This window comes from Microtus oregoni, unplaced genomic scaffold (genome assembly GCF_018167655.1).
Source record: "Microtus oregoni isolate MIOR12 unplaced genomic scaffold, Mior012 000001F_ref0000356, whole genome shotgun sequence".
NCBI classification, from domain to species: Eukaryota; Metazoa; Chordata; class Mammalia; order Rodentia; family Cricetidae; genus Microtus; species Microtus oregoni.
In genome coordinates, this window is record NW_024543060.1 from 4,908,852 (window position 1) to 4,928,462 (window position 19,611).

The 19,611-nt window shown below is 38.4% G+C and overlaps 1 protein-coding gene across 2 annotated transcripts in view; it reads right to left on the reverse strand.

The window, feature by feature from the left end:
- Fzd3 (frizzled class receptor 3) overlaps nucleotides 1–19,611 on the reverse strand; it is a 70,812-nt gene that overhangs the window by 43,964 nt on the left and 7,237 nt on the right. For both annotated transcript variants that reach the window (XM_041668174.1, XM_041668167.1), the window contains exons 2-3: nucleotides 16,427–16,952; nucleotides 1,077–1,273 (exon numbers count right to left, since the gene is read on the reverse strand). In XM_041668174.1, the coding sequence (XP_041524108.1) occupies nucleotides 1,077–1,273; nucleotides 16,427–16,615 (386 nt within the window). In that variant the 5' untranslated portion in view covers nucleotides 16,616–16,952. The remainder of the gene's footprint in view (nucleotides 1–1,076; nucleotides 1,274–16,426; nucleotides 16,953–19,611) is intronic.

The following is a 19,611-nucleotide window of genomic DNA, read 5'->3' on the forward strand; positions in this document are numbered from 1 at the left end:
GCTCATTCCCACAGCACTATAGAAATGACTGCTAAACAAATCTTTAAATCTTCTGTAACAGCTCACAGTCTGTGTGTTAGATAAGATTTGAAAAGCACCCAAAATTTTCTCAACTGGGTGTTAATGTGTGATAAAAAAAAAAAATCAAAGAAACAAAATTGACACAACAGCCGTAGACATCAGCACATCTATATCAAAGGCATTTAAGCTGTTATAATGGTAGTCATGAGTAATTCTTTTCTAATCTATATTTTCTTCTTGTTTGTTTTGGTTTAGACAGGGTTTCTCTCCATAGTCCTGGCTGTCCTGGAACTCATTCTGTAGACCAGGCTGGCCTTAAGATCTACCTGCCTCTGTTTCCCAAGTGCTGGAATTAAAGGTGTACGCCACCACTGTCTGGCTTCTAATTTTTCATGAATGTCATTACTTCTTTTTTTTTTTTTTTTTGGTATTTCGAGACAGGGTTTCTCTGTGGCTTTGGAGCCTGTCCTGGAACTAGCTCTGTAGACCAGGCTGGTCTCAAACTCAGAGATTCACCTGCCTCTGCCTCCCGAGTGCTGGGATTAAAGGCGTGCGCCACCATTGCCCGGCTGTCATTACTTCTAAAAAACAGAAAAGTAGGGCTGGAGAGATGGCTCAGAGGTTAAGAGCACTGATTATTCTTCCAGAGGTCCTGAGTTCAATTCCCAGCAACTACATGGTGGCTCACAACCATCTGTAATGAAATCTGGTGCCCTCTTCTGACCTGCAGGCACACATACAGACAGAACACTGTAAACAAAATAAAATAAATCTTTAAAAAAAAAAAAAACAAAAACAGAAAAGTATTTTAAAGGTAGAAAAGAAAATCAACCAAATGTCTTGTTTATATAATTCTTAATTATTTTCCATTTCTTCACAGAAATTCCTTTTTCCTATCATTTTCATTTACTTCTTCCCAATTCTTATGAAAAATAAGACAATGAAACCGTGCTCAACATTTGTATAGACATCCATACATTTAAAAACGCCAACAACCCTACTCTTTATAATAGATTAAAGAGAAAACACACATCAGCATGAAAAATGACCCATACCTACTGCATTCCATATCTTCAGGCCAAGGAACACCAAACATCTCCATGAGTTTTGAACACTCACTATAGGCGCGCTGACACAGCCTACGACAGGGAAGTGTGACGTGTCCATATTCCATACAGATAGGGGCATAGAGTGCACAAAGAAATGGCCGGAAATCCCGAGAACAGTCCAGATTCACCATAGGGTGGAATGGCTAGGAAAAAGTCAAAATTGAATAATTAGATAAAGAGCTTTAGATAAGTCAAGTGTTTGTTAATAACCCGAGTTTCTGTTTTATTAATCTTTAAAAAATTTCTCAAAACCATTAATATTTCTAAGATTTTTTTTTTAAATAAAATGTCCCCCGAATCACTTCTCAAGAGTCTAGTTTGGTTAAATCCAAGGACTATGACAAAACTGATAAATCCTTGTACATATTTAAGTGTTACAGGTAATATTAATGAAGAAGCAGGCAGGGAATTACTAATAATGCAAACCATTTAACATAAGAGAAAGAAAAAAACTGTATAAAATATGCATTAAAGCTCAAGAATGATTACAGCTTTATTATTTGGTGGTGGGGCTGCATGGATTTTAATTTTCTTTTATGTATTTCAATTAACACCTATCAAAAAGAGCAAATTAGCAGCAGCAAGGGGATCTGGGAAGGGTAGAAGACAGGTTACACTGCAAAGGATGGAAGGCAAAGGCCTATCCATCTTTTTTTTTTTTTTTTTTTGGTTTTTCGAGACAAGGTTTCTCTGTAGCTTTGGTTTCTGTCCTGGAACTAGCTCTTGCAGACCAGGCTGGCCTCGAACCCACAGAGATCGGCCTGCCTCTGCCTCTGAAGTATTGGGATTAAAGGCGTGCCACCACCACCCAGCAGCCTATCCATAGTTACCACACAGTAAAGAGTGTTCCAATTGAGAGAAGGTCTCTCACCTTTTGCTGATCAATTCTTTTTTTTTCTTAACATAAAAACCCCAAACTTCTAAACAATTTTTTTAAAAAAAAGTTTTTATGGTTTATTTAACTTTATTTTATGTGCTTTGGTGTGAAGGTGTCAGATACCCTGGAACTAGATCTTCAGACAGTTGTGAGCTGCCATGTATGTGGGTGCTGGGAATTGAACCCAGGTCCTCTGGAAGAGCAATCAGTGCTCTTAACCAGAGCCATCTCTCCAGCCCCAACAATTCTTTATACTGAAATCAAATGTTGTAAATACAGCTAATGCTATAATTTGATACTAAGTTAATAAAAAGAAAACTGTGATCCCAAACATAAAACTAGGCTAAGATACCTACTGTAACCAAAGGAACAGATTGCCCTCTCTTAGGACTGGAGGGGAGTTGGGGGAAGGGTGGGGTAGGGGAGTGGGAGGGAAGTGGGAGGAGGGGAGAAAGTGGGAATTTTGATTGGTATTATTTATAAAGTAATAAAAAAAGAGGAAGAAAAAAATGCCAACTCTTCCCATAAATCATCTCTAAGATTTAATGAAATCTTTTTTATGTATGAAGTCCTGTGTTTGATCCTAGCCCATCAAATACTCACTTACAAACTTAGCATGATTAGTAGACAAAAGCAAGATTTTTCTACATCTTAAGAGTATAGTGTTTTGCCGGGCGGTGGTGGCGCATGCCTGTAATCCCAGCACTCGGGAGGCAGAGGCAGGCGGATCTCTGTGAGTTCGAGACCAGCCTGGTCTACAAGAGCTAGTTCCAGGACAGGCTCCAAAACCACAGAGAAACTTTGTCTGGAAAAAACCAAAAAAAAAAAAAAAAAAAAAAAAAAAAAAAAAGAGTATAGTGTTTTAAACAAATGGCGCTTCAATTAATGAATATTCATAAGTCAAAAGTTAGCCTTGCCCTATACAAAAATTATCTCAAAATTTACCATCGATTTTAATATAAAACATGATTAAAAAGATAACGGCAAAGCTTGTACACACATTCTCTTATATACAGACAAGGAACTGAGGTATAGTTGTGATAGGTCTGACCACGGCTTTGTTCAGAACTGTGGACTTCATGAGTATGGATTAGAAAAGCAGATGAATGCTTTTAGTGGGGCTTAATGGGCCATACTAGTAGGAACATGGAAGACAGTGGTGCTGAGGGTATGTCTTAGGGTTTCTATTGCTGTGAAGAGATACTATGGCCACAGTAAATCTTATATATGAAAACATTTAACTGGGGCTGGCTTACAGTTTCAGAGATTTAGTCCATTATCACCATGGTGGGACATGGCAACATGCAGGCAGACACGGTGCTGGAGAAGGAGCTGAGAGTTCTACATCTTGATCCGATGGTAGCAGAAGTAACTGTATGTCACTCTGATCACAGTTTGAGCAAAGGAAACCTCAAAGCTCTCCCCAAACTTCCTCCAACAAGGCCACACATACTCCAACAAAGCCACACCTCCTAATAGTCCCCCTTCCCTGTGGGAACCATTTTCTTTCAAACCACCACAAGGTGATTTGAACTGTGGAGGCCTGGTTCAAGAGATTTCAGAGAAGAAGAATCTTAGCATGTTGCCTAAGATTGTCCTTTGTGATATTCTGGTGAAGAATGTTGCTGCTTTTTACCCTTTTTCAAAAAGTCTACCTTCAAAAAGTGAAGAATTTTGGATTAATTGTACTGGCAAGGGAAATCTCAAAACACACTAGTATAGACTCTGTCATGTTGTTACTGGTGTTGACTCTTGTGAAGATTTATATTGAAAAGGAGCAAGCTAGGCAAGAAAAAATACAAAATGTACAACTTGAGGATGAAAGTGAAATGTAGCTCAATGTTTCCAAGGAAATAAACAGATTAAAAAATGGAATAAAGGGAGTGGTGACCTCAGGGCAAGACCCTATCCAGCTAAGCTTCCAATTTGGGAAAAGGAACTGAAGAACAGTTTAGGTCCAGGCATAGTGGTGCATACCTTCAAACTCAGCACTCAGAAGGCAGAGGCTGGTGGATCTCTGAATTTTGAGGCCAGCTGGTCTACAGAGCAAATTCCAGAACAGCCAAGCTTAGGCAGTGAAGTAAATCATCGAAAACAGAAAGCTGGTGAAGATGTAATTGAACAAGCAGCAGAATTTGGCAGCTTAGGCCACGTGGCTCTAGCGTTAAGAGTCCAAGGATAGAAGAAGGGGGTTGTGGAATTTCCTCTATGACTAAGAAAAGTTGCTGAGGCCAGGCTTGTGGCAGGGGTATCCCTGAATGGAGGCCTAGAGAGGCTATTGCGTGAAGCTGTGAAGTGTAAGCCTGGATTGCTTTGGAGACCCCAAGATACTGGAGATGCCAGAGTTGTTGAGGCCTGCCAGGGAAAGCTGCTAACAAGGAGTGGAATAAGCCAAAGAGGAAGAAGTGTGCTGTGGTCAACAAAGATAAAAAGGAGTTGGAGATCTGAAAAGCATTTTGACATCAGGCATGGAGATACAAGTTTGGAGTTTGCCCAGTTGGCTTTTGATCTTGCTTTGGTCCAGTATTCCTTCCTTCCTTCTTCCTTTCTTTTCTTTTTCTTCTTTTTCCTTTTTTTTTTTTTGAGACAAGGTTTCTCTGTTTAAGAGTCCCTAGCTGTCCTGTAACTAGTTCTGTAGATCAAGCTGGCCTTGAACTCTGCCTCCTGAATGCTGGGATTAAAGGCCTGCACACCACCGCCTGGCTTGGCCCAGTATTTCTTCACTATCCTCCCTTTCCTCTATTTTGGAACAGTAATGTATATCCTGTGCCATTATATGTTAGAGTATGATTTTTTGACCTTATAGGGAATTACAGTTAAGAGATTGCATGAATCTCAGAAGAAACTTTGAACTTTTAAACACTATTGAGACTGTAAGACTGGAAAGTTTTGAAGTTGAACTAAATGTATTTAGTATTATGTTATGGTTATAAGCCTATGGGGACCAGGAAGTGGAATGTAGTGGTTTGGATAGGTATGGCCCCACAGAGACTAGCTTGACCTTCAGAAAGGGGCACTATTAGTTGTGGCCTTGTTGGAAGTGTGTCACTGTGGGGTGGGCTTCACATCCTGTTGCTTGTGGATCAAGATGCAGAACTCAGCTACCTTCCCAGCACTATGTCTGCCTGCATGCTGCCACATTTCCCATCATGACATTAAGGGACTAAACCTCTGAAACTACAAGCCTCAACTAAATGTTTTCCTTTGTAAGAATTGCTGTGGTCCTCTGGAAATCAGTATGTTATGATGGTTTCTCAGAAAATTGGGAATCAATCTACCTCAATGCCCAGCAATACCATTCTTGGGCATATACTCAAAGGATGCTCACTTAGACCACAAGAACATTTACTCAACTATGTTCATAGCAGCATTATTTGTAATAGCCGGAACTTGGAAACAATCTAGATGCTCCTTAACCAAAGAATGGATAAAGAAAATGTAGTACATTTACATAATGGAGTACTACTCAATGGTTAAAAAAATGACATCTTGAAAATTACAGGCAAATGAATGGAACTAGAAAATACCATCCTGAGTGAGGTAACCTAGACATAAAAAGACAAACACAGTATGTACTCATTCATAAGCAGATATGAGACACAAAATAAAGGATAACCAGCCTACAGTCCACAACCCCAGAGAGGCTAGGAAACAAGGCGGACCCTAAGAAAGACAGACTTATATGGATACCCGTGGGAAGGGGAAACAGACAAGCTCTTCTGAGAGGGAGAAAGCAGAGAAAGAGAAAATGGTAATACATTTTTCAGAACTAGCACAAGGTGACAAGTTCTTAGAAATGAAACTCAAAATATCCTTAATGTGTATATGGCAGGGGGTGTTAAACTGGACTTCATTACAACAGTAAAGTACTGAGGTGGAGAGATGGCTCAGTCATTAAATGTTAGTGTCACAACCAAAAGACTAATAGAAAATTCCTGTTCTCATAAAGACTCTGCTAAAAAGATGAAAAGATAACTTTCAAACTAGGATACACTATTTGTGTAACTCATACCACACAAAAGATTTTATTTTATTTTGTTTTAGGTGGGTTAGGTATTTTGAGACAGGATCTTACCACATAGCCCAGGCTGGTCCCACCTCAGCCTCCAGGTAGTGGGATTATAGTTAGAAGGGATTTGTATCTAGTATATATAAATAACTCAGGGGCTAGCAAGAGACCTGAGCACATAAAGGCACTTGCTGAGTAAACCTGGGAACCTGAGTGAGAGTCCCCAGAATCTATCCCACATAAAGAAGGAGAACTGACTCCTAAATATCATTATTTGGTTTTCACAATCATACTGTGTACACCCCTCCACACACAAATTAATAATAATAAGTAAAATTTTTACTCAAGACTCCAAAGTAAAATATAAGGGACCAGGAGAAGGGAGAAAGGGTTATAACGGGGGTGTGGTAACAGAATAACAAGTCGTTAAAGTTGAAAGGTGAATACTGGGAGGTGGAAGGACATGGGGAGGGAGTAAAAGAGAAGGTTCAGCAAAAACAATGAAATCTGTTACTTTACAGCTAATTGAACTTTTTTAACAAAGTGGAAAATTTAATCAGAAAATAAACATAAAGCATTGTTACTTCAACAAACAAAATGCACATGAAATAGTACTACATATATACTTGCACTGCCAAAGACAAAAATAGTGCTAATACCAAATAGAGGCAAGAACGCAGAGAAAAACAGTAAGACTATATCCTACAGGGAGGAATGTAAAATGGGTTTACAACCACTACGATTTCTTAAAAACCAATCACATTCCTGGTCCTTTATCCCAGAGAAATGACAAGTTCTATCCACACAAAAACTTGTCACAAATGTTTACATGACTTTTATTTGTAATAGCAAAGACCTGGAAATTATATGCATCTTTCGATGTTGACTAGGTATCATAATTTTATAAAACAGTAAGATTAGAGCAGGAAATAGAAAAGGGATATATGCAATTGCTGTGTACTATTTAGGCAACTTCCTAAACATATAATTATTTAAAATCTAAAGGCAAAATTAACAGCACTTGGGAGGCAGAGGCAGGCAGATCTCTACAAGTGTGAGGCCAGACAGGTCTACACAGCAAGGTCCAGGTCAGTTAGGACTACATAGTGTGACACTGTCTTAAAAAACAAACAAACAAACAAAAACTTACATTCACATGCTGATGATATATGTACATATATGACAAACATGTATATATATATGTATGGTAATAAGCAAAATGTAAACCATATGATGGGGTATCTTTGTATATATGTTATCAAAATTTCCACCTGTGAATACCATCATATGTTATAAAAATTTATCTTAATGACTACTTTGTGTTTGCAATGAATTACAAATACCTTGAGCTAGTTTTGCTGACATTAGTACAGTACAACAGGCACTGTTCAAAGTACCTTGCATATGTTATTTCAATTTCACAATTCCATATTGTAAACACAGAATGCTAACTTGTCTAAGGTCATACAACTATAAATGACTATAAATGACTCCAAGTTCGGTCAAACCTTGACATTTTTATCCACATCCCTTATACTTAACCAATGTTTCACTTAACCTCTATGCTTTAGTTTCCCCTTTTATAAAATGGTCTTAACACAAACATAACATAACTAACAATTGTAAATGGAGACTGTACTTTCATTTCTTGGCCACCCAGACCCAAATAATCACACAAAAACTGGATTAATTATAACACTGGCCAATGGCTCAGGCATATTTCTAGCTAGCTCTTACATCTTAAGTTAACCCATTCCTATTATTTTATATTTTACCACAAGGTTCGTGGTTTGTTACCTCTTGCTTCTGGGGCATCTACATGGCATCTCCCTGAGTCCGCCTTCTTTCTTCCTCTATCTCTGCTTGGATTTCCTGTCTTGCTATATTCTGCCCTGCTATAGGCGAAAGTAGCTTCTTTATTAACCAATGGTAATAAAACATTCACAGCATACAGGAAGCACCACATCAAATGATACTCATAAATAAGATAGGGAATGATTTCAAGAATAGTATGTCTATAGCAGACTGATTTGATTCCCTGTTTTCAACTATCAAATGAAGAACTCAGCTGGAATATTTTTTAAATGCCAAATAAAGTAGGTAACATCAAAATTGTGATTCTAGGTGAAAGAAACCAGATATTTAAGTAGATACAGTGTGCCTGGAGCAATGGCTCAGCAGGTAAGAACACAGCTACTACTGCAGAGGACAGAGTTCAGTTTGTTACCCACAACAGGCAGCTCACAACAGCCCGTAGGTGCAGCACCAGGGGATCTGATAACCACTTCTTGCTTCCATGGGCACTGTACTCATGCGCATAAACCTACAATACACACATACATATAACTAAAAATGTAGGTGCTGTATGAGCCCATGTCTATAAAACGTTAGAGTGCACACTAACTCATAGGGACAGAGCACATTTGCCATGGCTGGAAGCATGAGTATAGAGGTGGCCCACAAAGGCTTCTGATGTGACGGAAATGGTCTACACTTTGATAACAGTGAGGGCATCATAGGAGCTGTTAAAACTCACCAAAGGAAACACTTTAAATAAGTGCAGTTTGTTATACACAGTACAACTCAATAAAGCTGTTATAAAAACAAAGTATTAATACTTTTAAAATAAGCAAATAACCTTAACATTTTTAACCTCAGCAAAATATATATTAAATGATGTGGCCTGGACACTTAGGTTGAGAACACATCTATAACACAAGGAACAGCACTCACAATCTATGAAATATAGAAAGGAACTTGGCTGACTGAATTCTAAATGACTCTTCCTGAGTGTTTCTCTAAGCAGTGATGTTTTTATTCCCTAAATCAAGGCTGGAGTAAGGAAGTTTACAAACTGGAAAGTACTTTCTAAAACTAGATCTCTAATTTCTACAACAAAGGTGCACTGCATGGACCCTTACATTCTTTGTTTAAATTCAAATCAACCAAGTCTTTGTGCTCCCATTCTTTCTTCTCTCAAATTTCTATTCGTTCCCATAGCAACCTGCTAACTGACAAGCCTTCAGGCATAACAACAGTTCAAGCTTAGGAAGGGTGTGAAAAGGGGACAGTGTCAAAGGCCAAAATCTGACTCAGGAGAATCAGAATTCCAATCTTTGTCACTGTACAAAGGGCCTGGTAACCATAGAAACTGTGCCATACTGGGTTTGGGAATAGCATGATTAAATTCGCAAAATGTGAACCAATGTGGAACAGCCTTGAAAATTCAAAACTGCTATTCATAGCTACTTTAGATCCAACTGGAATAAGTTATTCCAAACAATTTATAAAAATAATTTTATGTAAGTAGAACTATAGAAGACTATAAAAAACAAAACAAAGCAAAGCGAAACAAAACCAAAAACCTAATCTCCCTGTCTGGACAACAGTTTCTGATGCTACAAGATCCAAAACTTTTAATAATTATTTTTTGTCTCAAAAACAAAAAAAACCCCAGATTTCTAAAATGTACCATGGTAGTCTACACATTGCTAATGGCTTGGGAAATTAAATAATCTGTTCCAAAATTTGCCATTATTACAGGAACCTATTCACTTTTGTAAGTCAAAGTGGCATCCCTAAAACAGTATACAGGGCTAACTTATCTTTAATGAGTAAACTTTTAATACCTCTATTATTGTGGAGAATTCTGAATTATGACATACTTAAAGTATAATACAAGTCAAATTCTATTCTATTTAATAATCTGATTTAAAGCAAGAATTTTTAGGAATTTCTTTAATGCAATTTATCACAAGAAAACCAATTCAAAATAACTAAAACATAGTATTTTTGTTCTTTTTTTTTTTTTTTTTTTTGGTTTTTCGAAACAGGGTTTCTCTGTGGCTTTGGAACCTGTCCTGGAACTAGCTCTGTAGACCAGGCTGGTCTCGAACTCACAGAGATCCACCTGCCTCTGCCTCCCGAGTGCTGGGATTAAAGGCATGCGCCACCATCGCCCGGCTAGTATTTTTGTTCTTAAAATCAGAAATAACTGCAGATAATTCTCTACTACCTGCATATATAGTTGTTTTAATTTAGAAGCTTCTTAATTGTTTGGTTTACCCTAGTCACAGAACTGGTTTATAAAGCCACACCTATCAGGGCTGGGGATATAGGTCAATGTAATAATAAAATAGGTTTTTTCACTACATTGTTGTTTAGAGAATAAAAACCTCCTTATAAGCATGAACCTAAATAGAAGATAATAAGGAAAGTAAATAGGATGGACAATGAATGTATTTTAGAGATTAAAAACATGAACTCAGCCAGGCGGTGGTGGTGCACATCTTTAATCCTAGCAGGCAGGAGGATCTCTATGAGCTGGAGGCCAGCCTGATCTACAGAGTTCCAGAACAGTCAAGGCTACACAGAGAAACCCAACCAACCAACCAAACAAACAAAAACATGAACTCAAAAGAAATTTTATTTTGTAAAAGGCCTATCCATAAATGTCAATCAGTGTTGTTACATTGGAGTACATCCAAAATTCCAAAAGCCGTTATTTTTGTTCCTAAAATCAGAAATAAGTCTCCCATTATCTGTATGTACACTGTGTGTGTGTGTGTGTGTGTGTGTGTGTGTGTGTGTGTGTGTGTGTTTAAAACCAGTTTGAAAGTGACTGAAATCTTCAAGAAGACTACTGGATGGTTCCCTCACAGAATCCAAGTCTGAATCCGCAACAGACAATTTTGGTGCCTTATCCACCCAGGCCCAGTACTGTTTTGTAGCTTGGCTTTGGCACTCTACTCATACTTTCTCTGACGCCTGGCAGTGTAGCCCCATTTGCCACAGGATGACTTGTGAGGGTGGTAGGGGCTTGGAGCCTTGGACAACACGTGCATCTTACTAAAACGCTTTCCAGAGGATGATGCTTCTTTTTTCTGCCAAAGCCAAAGAGGACAGAAGAGAAATCACTTCTGTTTTTTGATTTTAAATTTAGAAGGTTCTTATATTAGTCTCTGTCCTAGTTAGGGTTACTACTGCTGTGGTGAAACAGCATGACCAAAGCAAGTTGGAAAGGGTTTATCTGGCTTACATTGTATATATCATTGTTCATCACTGGAGGAAGTCGGGACAGGACCCCAAACAGGGCAGGATCCTGAGGGCAGGAGCAGATGCAGAGGCTATAAAGAGGTGCTGCTTACTGGCTTGTTCCTTAAGGCCTGCTCAACCTGCTTTCTTATAGGAGTCAGGATCACAGTCCAGGGGTAGCCCCACCCACAAAGGGCTGGGCTCACTCATCAATCACTAATTAAGAAAATGCTCTATAGGTTTGCCTACAGTCTGACTCATGGAAGCATTTTCTCAATCAAGATTCTCTCCTCTTTGATGACTATAGCTTGTATCAGCTGACAGAAAACTAGCCTGCACAGCATCACATATGTTTTGATGAAGCCACACACCCTCCTGTACATTTTTAAAAACTTAACAATAAATCAAGAAAAACAGAATTTGGACAAGCAAAATTAAGCAGAAACAACAAAAGATCCTAGAGAAAGAAAAGCTACATTGCATCATATTTTTGCTAATTACATTGTTTATAAAATATAAACACATAATGTTGAAAGCTTCAAATCACTTTGAACAACAACCCAAAAGAAAGAGAAAAAGAATATCACACTAGTGTTCACAGGCAGGTGGTAGCTTTGGAACTGTGATCAACATCACTATCCCACCAAACTATTTTCAACCCCAGGAGACTAAGAGTTTAGGTATAGCAGTAAAACATAATTATGATCACTGCCATTACTCAAGAATTTACAGTTTAATTCAAACATTTATTAATTACTGTATATGAGGCAGTATGTTAAGTACTAGGCATACAAGGGTGGCCTTTGATAAGGACAAGCTTCTAAATGAAAGGAGTAAGGGGGACAAAAAGCAAACATTGTAACAAAATACCATACACACTGAACAAAGGTAAACAAAGCATATTGCTAAGTATGGAGGAAAGAGGCCCTAACTTTAGTCATCCTAGATCCCATAAGGAAATCAGACCCAAACCAGGTCTTGAGAATAAAGCAAGATATCATCCAGATATTGGCAGAGCCTTTCAGGCAAATGTGGCATTTGCAATGACTCGATAAGAACACTAGAAAGTTCTGTGCAACTGTGATGAAAAGCGTCTACAGACCGCTGAAACTAGTCGTTAAAGTAGAAGCCATTTACTAATGTCTCTTATGCTTCAAACTGGATCCTCTGGGCAAGGACTGACACTGCTATTTTAGAAAAGTAGTTTTCATATTTTGTTTGATCTTTATAACCGATTCCATTCTAATGATGATACAGTAAAATATTCTGTCCCAATGACACTGTTTATAAGTAGCAAAACTTGAGCTTGAATTACTGTACCTCCAAATTTCTTACTCTAACCTCTTCACTACAAACTCTTCATTACAGCGAAATTAATCTTCATTTTACTGCCTTCACATATGATGCAATTTCTGTCTCTGCAAAGTAGGTGCTAAAGATCTATGAGATGCTATTTTGCAGCTACCATATTGGTTTTAATACAACTGTGGATTCAATCTGAATGTCCCCAGAGGCTCCTACTTCGATCACTTGGTCCCAGCAGTAGTGTTTTTTTTAGAAGGCTGTAGAACCTGTAGGAAGTGGGGCCTACCTGATGGAAGTAGGTCCACTGGGAAGTGCATTTCAGGGTTAAACTCAGCTACTGCCTCCAGCACGCGCTCTGCTTTTGGGTCCACTACAATATGTGCAACAGGGCCACAAACATCTGCTATGAACTGAGCCTCTCTCCTACGCCTTCCCCCATGGTGAAGGCAAAGTCCATGAGCTATGAGCCAAATAAGTCTTTTCACCCTTATGTTATTTCTGTGGGTATTCTGTCAGGGACAGTCTAATACAGAGACAAAGAGTAGGTTCTACTGGTAATGCTGAGAAACAGGTCCTCTCACGCATTGCTGGGGTGACAAAAAGTATAGTACAATTTCTACGTAAAAGTTTAAAAGTATCAATGAAAGCATTTTCCTTATTTGAACATTTGGATTTCATTTCAAAAACGTATTAGTAGAAGTATGAAAATACAGGGGTGGCACTTTTTATAAGCAAATGTTCATCAGTAAGTACTGAGTGAAGAAATGCTAACTACCTAATCCAATGTAGCTCTAAAAACCAAAGACATCATACCCATTAGTGATGGAGGAAGGTCACTGGCTAATAAAGGAACTGCCCTGGCCCATTTTATTGGTTAGAGGATAGGTGGGAGGAGTAGACAGAACAGAACGCTGGGAGGAAGAGGAAGTGAGGTCAGAGTCTCGACAGCTATGCTCTCGGGAGCAGACGCCTGAGAGAGACGCCATGCCCGAAGCTCTGACCCAGGATGGACTAGGCTAGAATCTCCCCGGTAAGCGCACCTTGGGGTGCTACACACAGATGATTAGGAATGGGCTAAATTAATATGTGAGAATTAGCCTAGAAGAGAATGGGCCAAGCAGTGTTTAAAAGAATACAGTGTCCGTGTAATTATTTCGGGGCATAAGCTAGCCATGTGGGCGGCCGGGTGTGGGGGACGCAGCCCTGCCACCCCATATTACTACACATTAGAGTAGAATAACTATTATAAAATTTTTTAAAGAGGAAGAAGGTGATGGTAGGCAAGGAGATATTTAGGAATCCTTGTGTATTACTTTGAGTCTGAAACAGCACAGCCACTGCACTTGAAGACAGTACCGCAGTTCCTTAAAACATTAAATGGTTTGGTACATTTTTCTAGCAGCTTAAGTCCCAGTCTGATCTCCAGCACTAGAAAAAAAATTATTTTTTAAACACAGAATTACTGAGTTGAGAGATGGCTATGAGCATGATGTAGTTTCTGCTACGTTTTCAAGTCTTTTGCTATTACATGAAATTCACGCTCTCCAACTGTGTCTGATGACTCTGTCAGTGGCATCTCTGTCCTGCCATGACGACTGTGCAGTATGCAGCTTTCTCAGGGTTCCGTCAAATCTCTGAAGCCTTTTCTTAGAAACTACTTCCCACGTATGGACCCTTCCTAGGCTGTCAGATATTGGAAGAGGCAAACCTACTGACAATAAACTATATGGATTATGTGGGCACATTTGAGCAGAAGGCAGAGAAAACCTGCCATGCCATCATTCTGAATGTTCCACGAACATGCAAAGAATGATACAAGTTCATCTGGGCCATCTGCACTTTCCTAGTGACTCTAGACAATTTAGAAACAGAATCTGGAATAGAATTAAAATCTGTACACCATGCATTGTGCAGCAACTTACAAATCTCTCATTTAATCCTAACAAGCCCGTCTAGGTTTTTCATTATTGTTACTTTGAATAAGAAAACAAGATGTAGGAATGTTAGGTGATCTGTCCAAAGTCTTACACATACTGCATGACAGAGTCAAAAGCTGAACCTAAGTATGAGCATCTTTATGACTTGCTTCTTGCTTCCAAAGAAGTGATGACTTTACAGTGATATAGGACACTTCTAGTTGAGTCTTCAGCACACAGCAAAGACTATTACAACTGTCATGCCAGCAGACAATATCCCCTTTCATATATCCTAGTCTCATGGTCTAAGACAAATCTTTCTCTTTATTAGAAAGACCATGAAGGGAAGAGCAGAAAATATTTTGTTCAATCTCTATAGCATCATCAAATATTCGGAAAATACAACATGCTGATATACTTTGAAATCTATGAATAATGATCTTTCTAGAAATTTACCAGATTGAAACAATGAATGTGTTTTGCTATAAAATGCAGAACTCCAAATGCAGATTCTGAAAGCACTGTCAAACTGATTAAAATATAAGTTGTCCAAATTATATTACATGACCATGTTAATATAAGAATATGGATAACCAGGATGTGGGGGTGCATAATTTTAACCCCAGAACTCAGGAGGCAGATGGAGCTGATCTAGATAGCAAATTCCAGGCCAGACAGGACTACATAGTGAGACACTGTCTCAAATAAATGAGTAGGAAAAACCATCACTTGTAGAGTGTTTGCTATGTACTAAGCACTCTATAGGTATATTTTAATTTTGTACTATGAAAGATTAGCCTTCTTTTATTGTGTGTGTGGTTTTTTTTTGTTGTTGTTGTTTTTTTTTTTTAAGCAGGGTTATACACAGCCCAGGCTGGGTGCTACCTCATCCTTTAAAGGAGAACTGTTATGAATACCTGATCCTCCCTCCTCTATCTTCCAAGTGCTGGGAGGATAGGCTTGTACCACCACCATACCTGCTGGTGGTGTTATAAGAATCAAAAGAACTAGGGTGGCAAAGTTCACACCAGTTGCCAGTGACACTGCTAGAGTTCCAATGCTGGGTCCAGCTCCAAAGCCCATACTCCTAATCAGACTGTTTGCTGTCTCTCCATTTCTATCTAGTAAATATATATTTGTTCTCAAATCTAAGACCATCACACAGACAGACACATTTAAACCTAGGAACAACATAGTTTCTGAGGCAAATATATTAAGAAGTACCTGAAGAATTATCATAAGAAAAATTCAAGTAAGGCAACACACATTCAAAAAATTCTGAACCATCAAGAACAGAATTCACATAACAAAACCTTTCTCATTGCCTGAAAGGTATTCTTAAATTGATGTGTACCCGACATTACCAGGAAATCATCTCAATATTAAACAAAATAAACAAAACACTGTGAACCTAAAGAAAAGTTCAGTCTTAAAAAAATACATTATATTCCATACTCAGCTAATGTGGTGTTTTGAATAGGTACGGCCCCCATAGACTCATTTGTTTGAATGCATGACCTAGAGAGAGTGACACTGTTAGGAGTTGTAGCTTGTTGGAGGTGTGTCACTGTGAGGGCAGGCTTTAAGGTCTCATATGCTCAAGGCATAGCCAGAGTGGGACATAGTCCACTTCCTGTTGCCAGCTGATCAAGATGTAGAATTCCCAGCTCCTTCTCCAGTGCTATGTCTGCCTGCATGCTACCATGCTTCTCACCATGATGATGGACTAAACCTTTGAACTATAAGCCAGTCACAATTAAATGTTTTCCTGTGGTCATTGTGTTTCTTCACAGCAATACAAACCCTAAGACAGCTACTGAAATATATGTAATATTTTTCACACTCTGCTATTTATAGAGTTATTTATTATTTAAAAAAAGAAATATAATCTTTGAAGAGGTATCATCGCATGTTTCAGTGTTTCAAATTCCTTTGTAAAAACATATCTAAAAAGAAACTCAAGAGTAGAATTTCTCCAAACACAAATTATTCAATCTATTATAGTATGAGCCAATCCATATAAAATTTCAAACATATAAGATATAATTAAAAAGAGCAATCTTTTCCTATTATTTATATCAAACAGATTAGGTGGGTCATCAGGGCACTGTAGATTATTTTCTGGAATGTCAAACAGTAGTAGCTCAAGTCTTACCTCCATTGCTAAAGCTGCTGTCTGTTGGTCATAATGGTTCAGAAGATTAGGCATGAAGGTAGTATTATAAGGCAAATCTTGGCACATCCTCAAGGTAATAGGTTCACAAGAAAATAAACTGTGCCCACCTATATGTCCCACAAACACAGTCAAGAGCCAAAGATAAAAGACAACCCAACTCATAGCCATTCTTCCTGGATCTGAATGAGACTTGGATGATCAGATCCACTCAAGATGTGTTTTTGACCAGTGTATGCTTGCAGGTCTCAGCTTGAAAGCACCCCTCTGTATCTGTTAGGTTCTTCAAACAGTTAAAAACTCCTTGTACTGTCAGAGGTTTGTTAACCTGGTCTCACAAAAGGCATTTGTTTTTGGTTTCACAATATTGGAAAATGACATCATCTTGTATCTTCTTTTCATTTTATTACATAGGGCACATCTGGCCAGCATATCAAGTTGATCAACCACATTCCCAAATCACAGATTCCATCTTAGGAGGAGAGTGATTTCTTCCTTGTTAAAATATCTGAAAAGTATTGAAAATGGGAAAGTTAATCACTTCTCAAAATACTACAGACTTGACATTAAAATATTTGATAAGACATCAAACTGATCTAATAAAGAAAATACAGGTGTATTCACAAAGTAACAGTTTTTTCTATCATATGATATATTCACTAAAAATATTTTCAAATAACACTTAAAAGCTAATTTTATAACCTCAGTTGTATATTTAACACATTGATGGAGGAAGGTCATTGGCTAATAAAGAAACTGCCTTGGCCCATTTTATTGGTTAGAACATAGATGGGTAGAGTAAACAGAACACAATGCTGGGAGGAAGAGGAAGTGAGCTCAGACTCGATAGCTCTGCTCTCTGAGGCACATGCGATGAAGCTCCGACCCAGGATGGACATAGGCTAGAATTTTCCTGGTAAGACTGACGCTACACAAATTATTAGAGATGGGTTGATCGGGATATGAGAATTAGCCTGTAAGGGCTAGAGTTAATGGGCCAAGCAGTGTTTAAAAGAATACAGTGTCCATGTAATTATTTCAGGGCATAAGCTAGCAGGCGGCCAGGGTGCTGGGGCGCAGCCCTGCTGCTCCTATCACAACACATGTTGGAGAATTCTGTCACAAGATATAATTGCTCTATTTTGAATATTTTTTCCTTTGCTCCAAACTGTGTTTAAATGATATTTGTTGTAAACTAGATTGTAGAATTTCAAAGTTATTATATGTGTTTTGGTTGCTAGCAGTACATTTCTATATTAACTGACTTGGTAGAAAGTAGCTGTGAAAGGTCTGGGAGGAGATTAAACCTCTTATTAATTCAACATTGTAAACACTGTCAATTAACCCATACTTTTTTCTGAAGATGATTTGAACATCACTTCTCAAACACAGGAATCTCTGGGTAAATTATGAGATAATGTATGTCAAAGAGTAGCATCAGCATTAGGAGTTTGGGGTACTGAATTGCAGTTGACAAGGCTACTCTATCAACCAATACTGAACTAAAAATAGATGGTTCTAAAAGTATCATCAGCCAGTTTTGCCAATGCTACATTATTTTAGATAGCAAAAAAAAAAATTAAGACCATATATATTGCCCTAGAATCTTAAATACATGACCAACAAATGGTCACCACAGAGCCTAACTGTGAAGACAAGCCAGAGTAGGGTAAGGAATGATTCCAAATTACCACTTCCACTGAGTTACCTAACTCCCCTGAAGAGAGACACATTGCCTAAGGACTACCTCCTAAGGACTACCCATAGTTACAGTGTCCTATACATCAGGTCTTGAGAAATGCTATGATAAAAAAGAACAATTAAAAGAAAAGGCATGGGGGGGCTGGAGAGACGGCTCAGGTTAAGAGCACTGGCTGCTCTTCCAGAGGTCCTGAGTTCAATTCCCAGCAACCACATGGTGGCTCACAACCATCTGTAATGAGGTCTGGCGCCCTCTTCTCGCATGCAGGCACACATGCAGGCTGAATATTTTTTTAAAAAAGCATGTTTATATATAATAATCTACTTAAAACTAATTTAATAAGTGGATATAAAGAATAACAAATAGGGCTAAAGAGATGGCTCAGGGCTTAAGAGCACTTGTTGCTCTTGCAGAAGACTCGTTTGGGTCCCAGCACCCACATGGTAGTTCACAACTATCCATAACCTCAGTTCCTTGGGATCCAATGCCCTCTTCTGAAGGCACCAGGCATGCACACGGCACACAGACATACATGCAGGCAATCACTCACACACATAAACTAAAAAACATTTTTAAAAAGAGTAACAGAAAACATTCCAAAGAACAAAAGAAGTACAAAAGGCCAACAAACACAAGATGTGATATTTAGCTTCACTTAAAAACTGCAAATAAAAAAGACAAACATAATACTTTTGCCAATCAAATGTTCAAAAATAACAATGATGCCAGGCGGTAGTGGCGCACGCCTTTAATTCCAGCACTTGAGAGGCAGAGGCATGTGGATCTCTGTGAATTTGAGGCCAAACTACAGAGTTAGCTCCATGGCAGCTAGGGATGTTATACAGAGAAACTGTGTCTTGAAAAAAAAAAACAACAAACAAACAAAATACAGTAACAGAACAAAGTGTGACATGTATTACAGGGAAAGGTTATTTTCAACATTTTGAAATACTTTGGATAAGAATGTAAACTAATTGATACTTTTAAAAGAAATGGCTACTTATGAGGCTAGAGAGATGGCTCAGTGGTTAAAAGTACATGCTGTGGGGACCATAGAAGAGGGTAGAAGGGAAGGGGAGAAGGAGGAAGGGGAGCAGAAAAAAAATGTATAGCTCAATAATATCAACAAAAAAATAAAAAAAGAAGTTTAAGAAAAGTACATGCTGTTCTTCCAAAGGATATCAGTTCAATTTCCAGCACCTGCAAGTGGCTCACAACCACTTGTAACTCCAGTTCCAGGGGATTCAAGACTCTCTTCTATCTTCTGTAGGACTGCAGGCACATGGTACACATATGTACATACAGGCAAAACACCCATACACATAAAATAAAGGTCATTTTTAATGGCTATTTATACCAAAATCCCTTAAATGCACATATAATTTGATCCACCAAACCTATTCATAATTTGTTTCAGAAGCATACAAGTGCATATGGCATATAACTGAAACATTAGCATAGGTAA